Here is a 7,038-nt window from a genome sequence, read left to right as displayed (position 1 = left end):
CTGACTGCAGGGCCCAGAATGGGGATTGCTCCCACCAGAGCAGGAACCACTAGCATTTGGCTACTTTGTAGTGTGACCGGTACCGTCATAATGATGCACGGGTGTTTCTTTGGTGTTCCAAAAGAATTCAGGTGCTTCTGGAAGCACCGCTGCATTCTATTAGTTGGGAGTAATTGTGCAATGGAGAAAACAGTGTCTGATGCACCCTCTCAGTCTTCCTCGGGAGTCACCAGAGGGCTGATAGTTCTCTGGAGGCGAACCACTTCCAGAATGGACCAAATCTCCACCGTCTCTTCCATTACACTGTCCACCCTCTTCATCAAGATGGCCTCCGTGTGGTTCTGACCAAGAAGCTGCCACACCATGAGCTAATGATGTAGATAAATCATAAATATCTTGGTTTAACATTTGAGGTCAGAAGCAGGAACTTTCTAGAGGAGAAATCAAAGAAGCAAAAGAAGTGTAAGGGCAGCTCCCCAACCAGAGTACCCACTGGTGGGGGTTCCAGGCCCCCCGTAGCTACAGAAGCCTATAGAATGATCAAGCACGATCAAGTCATCATCGGATTAAAACACAGCCATAATCCTCATTCCTCAGTAGCTGACCACTGGAGCCGCACAGCGTTTGGGGGCGATCTGGAGATTATGCTTAATGTATAGTTAATGTGATTTGGGCACTAACACAACCTTCACAGCCTCCGTGAGGCCACAGGCACTTGAGCACTTGACTTTTGAAAATGGGAATTCACCCTCAAGACCAGCATCCAGGGTTTAGACATAGAGTAGAGTTGTTTGTTTGTTTTAAATTCTCTTGCTCATTTTATAAAATGTGCATTCAAAAAATAAATCTGGTCTGTATGAAGGAAGCTAGTTACCCATTCAACTCTAGCAGCTGCCTGTGTGACCCGCCGGTGCTCTTTATAGGAAACGTCTAAATAATTGAAATCTTTAATTGGGTTAAAGAGATCCCTACCACATAGATGTTCTATAAATAAAAGAATGAGTAAATAATATCGTGGCCTTTCTTCCCTTCCCCTTAAAGAGACCATTTTGTTTTGTTTGCTCCAATAAGATCATTGTTCAGGGACACTCAAGTGAGGTTAGGTTTCGGCTGGGGCGGGGCTTTCCCAAGGAAATCCCTTGTAGTTTGCTTCAGGTGTACCTGACGCCTTTCCCCCTGGCTACCCCACGAAAAACCAATCTTTTGTTTGTCTTTGCTGTTAGTAGCCAGGCACCTGGGCTTTGCGTTTGCAGCCCAGGTCAGAGCAAGAAGCAAAGGCAGCAGGCTGACCTTGCCTCGTTATCTGAAATCAGACAGGTTTAAGTAGCCCAGGGAGCCTAAGCGACAGCTAGAGAAGAAAGGGAAGGAGAGAGAAATGCTTTATAAAGAGGAAGTGGTAAGAAAGTTCTGAATTTCAGCGTGACCTGTTCTGTCAGGTGATTCCTGTGGGGGAGGAGACATGAAAGGAAAAAAAAAAAGTTAGGTAAAATGTCCTTATAAAGACAAAATCTATTTCTTTCCCGGCTGATGATTTGTCCTTCTAGTCACTTCCTGCCTTGTGACTGCACACCCGGGTTTGACAAAGTTGTTCTGGAGATCAGAAAGAAGGGGGTTTCTGGTCACACGCCAGTACCACTGAGGACAGTTTTTCTACAAGGTAAATTTTCTTCATGTCTTTTTGTCATTTCTAAGTGCTTACGATGTTTTGCTCATTGGGTGGCTCTGTTTCTGTGGATTGTGGGTTCTGCCTTCAGGGGACAGAGGTCCGGGCACCTGTCACCCGAGCCCTAAGCGAGCCTTGCCATGGTTTAACTGTCCCACCAAGCTACAGTCCAGAGGGGGGGCCCCCACAGTTCTCTGGGGTGGCTTCTTTTCCGCTTACCCACAGCGATCACCCCCCAAAACAATGACTCTCCCCCCCCTTTTAAACCAAACCATGTTCTGATTTATTTCTCTTGGTCCTTTTCAGGGAGGCTATTTACTGTGATTTTATCTGCCTTAAAATGTTTTCAGGAAAGTGCATATTGATCATTTAGATTGTGCTGCTCATTGGCCTAGTGGGAATAGTTTAATTTTAGCTCCTGTGGTTCTGTTTTTCTAAAAAGTTTCTTTGCAGTACTTGAGTGGATATATTAACATCTTGAGTCACACGTTACTGAGTGTGTTACTGGGTATTTGAGTGATTTTGGCGCCAACAGTTTTTCATGGGTGTGTTTAATAACCAAAAGTCATCTGAAGGGCCTCTCCTTCATTTATTTTGTAAAAATAAAAGCAATTTGCTTGCTTAATTGTACTGTTTTTACAGAATTGGCTGAACTGTTGGGTAGGCTTATGACCAGACAAATGACTGATAAAAAACAGAAATTCTGATAGAGTTGATATGGGATAGTCACTCCAGAAGCTCTGTTGAAACATAGACTTTGGGTCTTGTAGCATCAACCTTCATTTAATTATCCTTATCCAACAGTATTAAGAACCATAGAGGATAAACATAAAAAGCCATTTGGGCTGGAAATGGATTAATTTAGCAGGATGCTTATCAAAACCCATTTTTTAAAAAATTCAATAGAGCAACTTGTGTTCTAAAGTTATTTCCTCAGGACAACTTAAAAAAAAAAAAAAAACAACTCAGTTGACAATGGTGGTTTATTTGCCATGTCTTCATTTTAAACTTACATAAACTGATCATAAACTGGTTCCTACTAAATAAAAATTTTCAAAGAACATCTGCACAGGCAGATTTGAATGGAATTAGTTGTGTGCCCATAAATGTGAATTTCTGAAAGTTGCAAAATGTGACTATCCATATTGTTTTACACATCTTTCCTAAATGGTTTCACACTAGCAAGCATGTGGAAACGCGGGAGGAGGACCTGCATCCCAGAAAAGAACAAATTAAAAAAAAAAAATGCTCTGTCTTATTTCCAAACTATTAGTGAGAACAAAATAAATTAGAATGTGAAGGTATGTCAGTATTTTCCTTACTTTATGAGGAAGTAAAACAGAATATGAAAAGTTAATTCAAAATAGAAAAAAAAAAGTCTCTTGATTTAAATCAAGTTTAGACTGTTAAAGTTCAACCAGATATGTTATAAAATGCCCATTTCTCTTCATTCCAGCCCACCCCTAGTAACTTCAGGGAAAAATCTTCTGGGTCTTGTCCTTTGAACAAGCACTGCTATGGTGGGACCTTTCATTTGCTATGTCAGGGATGATTTCATTGTCACATTTTAAATTTTGTCTCCTTTAGTTTATAATGGGGAGTATGCCTGAAATAATCGGTAATTTGGCAAACAATTTCAGTATTTAAAACTCATTTCTAATTCTTTTTCCTACCCCTTTAAAGGAAGGGGAGGAGGCCAGTAAGTGAAGTCTCGTTCAAATATTACCTACTTAGAGAAGACAAGTAATAATAATATTATTATATTATAATATTTATATGTCCTTAAAATGTGAAGACACTCTTTATGCATCATCTCATGTAATTCTCTCAACTGCTCTTAGACCTGAGGAGTGGACTCAGCATGGCAGAAACTGGCCAAAGTTCACTGGGCATTTGGAGGGTGGAGGGATGGTAGATAGCCAGGATTGTCGGCTCGATATTGCTTCTCTATAAGCAGCTGTCTATTCTAGATCCCCTCTTCCACACCAGCATATTTTCCCCACATGTAGATCATTATAGACTTTTATTTCAGAAGCTGACTGGAGAGATCTTGGTGCTCACAATTTTAAGGGAGGGAGGAGAGACGAGAGAGAGAGAAAGAAAGAAAGAAAGAAAGAGAAGAGGAAAAAAATTTGCAATAAACCCAGAAGCATTTTTATTTTTATAAGTAAGAGTTATCGTTGTGGGTTTCATGTAATAATAGAATAAAGGAGCATTCTCTTTTAATTTATAATTTTACTAAAGAATTGTGTTCCTTCACCAACTTGCCTCAACCACTTCCCCAACCTTATTTCTTGTCACTTCCTTCTGCTCTGGCTCTCCCCCATCCTCTCTTGGCCACGTTCTGGGTACACAAGACCACAAGCCGCCAGAAAGTTCCAAGCTCTTTCACTTTTTTTTTGCTCCAACTGTTGCTCCAATTGCTTTCTTTTATTTGTAAAACTTACGGTCAGTTTTCCAGGCTCACTTCAAGAAGCACGTCCTTTTTGAGGTCTTCCCTTCTGGACCCTTCCCCCGTCTCCCTTGCCCCCACTAACGGTTTCTCCTGTGTGTGCCTGCTTAGGACTTTGAGCTTAGAGTAAGTATAGCGGTAATCATACTCTTGTTTGCTGACAGCCTGAGCTCCTTCTCTTGCTCTCCTAGCTCATGGGAGGTGCCTAATGAGACTGCCTGAATTGAAAAGTTGTCACAAGTATTTTCTGTCAGCTCCTTAGATATGCACAGAAGTCTTTTCTCTGACTTCACCTCTTAACTTAATATTTACTGAGATCCCCCAGTGACTGCTGTGAAAAAAGCTACAGTAATCATACAATATTTTGTATTCTACCATGCTTCCTCTTTGCCAAAACACTATTCTTTATTTTAGCCTCAAAGCACTAAATATCGAGTTCAGGGTATTTAAGAAATTGTCTAATGACCACAACAAACAGACAAAATTATGATTTTCATTCTTTGAGCTAAAACTTAACTACTCTTAGCAAAACTATTGCACCGACAGTGGGCTTCTTTGATGACAGGAAACCCATTAACTTTTGCTTAATTACTTTGGATTATTCTAGAAAGTTCTCAAGTCAACTTCTTGTTATTTACAAAATAAAGAACTTTTATGTATACAGGAGAAAAGGCAAACAAATTTTTATATTAGTTAAGGTGAAATAAAATTAAGAAACTCGCTCATGAGATTATATTAATGAAGGGTCACAATTTATAAAGTAAGATTGTGAAAGTACTGGATTTTATAACTAATAGCAGATTTTATAACAGAGTGACATTATTTATATTAGTCTCATGGTCTCTTAGGGTTTTTTGTCAGCTGGTTTCCCAACCTCAGAAATCATCAACTGAAATAAGGCTATGCATTGAACCCCGCAGGCATAAAAATTAGAATTAGAGCCCCACCAAAATATAAAACTAACCATCGTCAACCGATTCCAAGAGTTTCAAGTTTCCCTATTTTGCCATGTAGCAATGCACTTAAATCAAAAAAGTGTTCATGTTTCGGGCCACCTGGGTGGCTCAGTACGTTAAACGTATAACTCTTGATTTCAGCTGCGGTTGTGATCTCAACGTCATGGGTTTGAGCCCCATCAGGCTCCCTGCTCACTGCAAAGTCTACTTGGGATTCTCTCTCTCCCTCTCCCCGCCGCACTCACTCTCTCTTTAAAATAAATAACTAAATGCTTTTTTAAAAAGCATTTTTAAAGCTTTAAGTTAAAAAAATAAAACACATTTCACACTGTTTCCATTTTGAAGTTCTGAGAAGTTGCCACCACATTCTAGGGGCGTCTCCCTCAAGCTGCCCAGATGGCATCTCCCTTGGCTTTCCTCGGTTCCCTCCTGAATCAACTTCCTTAAACTATCAGACTGTACCCATTGTTTTGGTTTGCCAGGTTTGGTGATTACAGCAGTCTTCCCTGTAATTTCATCATCTCTCCATTTTGTAAGACACAGCGAGCAACAGGGGTGGGGGTGGGGGTGGGGAATGGAAGAATTTCAATTTCTCACCCTAATAATAATAGCTGACACTTACCTATTACTCACTTTGGACTGAGTATTTTCCTAAGTGTTTTTAACCATATTGATGCATTCAGTTATCGTTACAATCTTGTGAGGTGGTTAGGATGTTATCTTCATATCTGAAGACAAGTTAATGCATTCAAATATTTTATTACTTTAATTTTCCACAGTTGAATCAGTTCTGTAACTGCTGGGTTCCAAGAGAAGTAATATTCTCCTGGAATAAACAGACAGTGACCATGGGGCTTATTTGTACCTAAACTCTCGAGTTGAGCTCAAATAATCATAATCTATCCCAAATGAGTGCATTTATATTATAATTGCGTTTATCAAACAGACTTCTTCTTCGTCCGTCATCATCATCAGTATTTACCCTGCATCTCTGTGCACTTGACTAAGTATTTAGTTTTTACCAATTTATAGATCTCTGCATGGGTCACAAAACATGACTTCTACCTCAAAATCTTTGAAAAGTTCCCCATCTTAGAAGGTTGGAATAATACTTTCAGTCAAATGGTCTTCACATTTTCTGATTGTTGTGACCGATAGACACAAATAAATTAAATAATTTAATATTTATGCTGAAGCCCATATACCCATATTTATACAGTATTGGCCAAATACAGGCGTCCTACAAACTGTGAAAGAATGAAAGAGTGTTTTAATTGTGGGTTGAAAATAGAGGGGGAAATGCCACCCACTTTTAAAGTTAAAATAAGTTTTGGTGAACTTCAGAGCCACACCTATGCGTCAGGCCCATTTGTAAGTTAAAAGGAGGCTTGTTTCTCAAATATGGTCATTCGTTTTTGTCTGGGGAGGGAAATGTTAAACTGAGCAACTAGCAAAGCCACAGTCCTGTGGTTGCAGTCTTGATTCTTGTTTTAGTCCAGCACCAATTGTATGACAGATGGACATTCTCTGTCTTCTCTCTCTCTCTCTCTCTCTCTCTCGGTCACATACACATATACACACACATCCTGAGTGGCTGAGCTAAAGTGGAAAAGAGATTATGTTCTCCACAAGCAGAAAAGCTAAGACACCAAATTCTACAGGCAAATGAATTATGCATGTGAATTGCAATCTCCTGGATAATTTGTTTTCCTTTTTTTCTCTGGTTGTACTTTCAAGAGGGAAGTGAATTAATGGAATAATTACTTTGTGTTAAAACAACAGCCTGTGTTTTGATCCCCCAGTTGGGTCGTCAGCACCCAGATTTATGCAAGCTATGTATCCAAATATATGAAGTTAAGAGGTGCACAGATGTATTTGTATAAAATTTACATCTTCCTTTTGCCATTTCTCAGGCAAAATTTAGAATTCAGCTTGTGTCTTTGTTAACCTCTGGTGTAGCATTTTAA

The 7,038-nt window shown here is 39.6% G+C and overlaps 1 protein-coding gene across 1 annotated transcript in view; it reads left to right on the top strand.

Moving 5' to 3' along the window:
* Window positions 1-1,447: 1,447 nt before the first annotated feature.
* LCP1 (lymphocyte cytosolic protein 1) overlaps window positions 1,448-7,038 on the top strand; it is a 53,207-nt gene continuing 47,616 nt past the window's right edge. Inside the window, exon 1 of the mRNA XM_080799603.1 lies at window positions 1,448-1,657. Coding sequence (XP_080655729.1) covers window positions 1,528-1,657 — 130 coding nt within the window. The 5' untranslated portion in view covers window positions 1,448-1,527. The remainder of the gene's footprint in view (window positions 1,658-7,038) is intronic.

Source organism: Martes martes (assembly GCF_963455335.1).
Source record: "Martes martes genome assembly, chromosome: 3".
NCBI classification, from domain to species: Eukaryota; Metazoa; Chordata; class Mammalia; order Carnivora; family Mustelidae; genus Martes; species Martes martes.
Note: the sequence above shows the minus strand (reverse complement) of the source record. Positions and strands in the feature narration are given on the sequence as shown.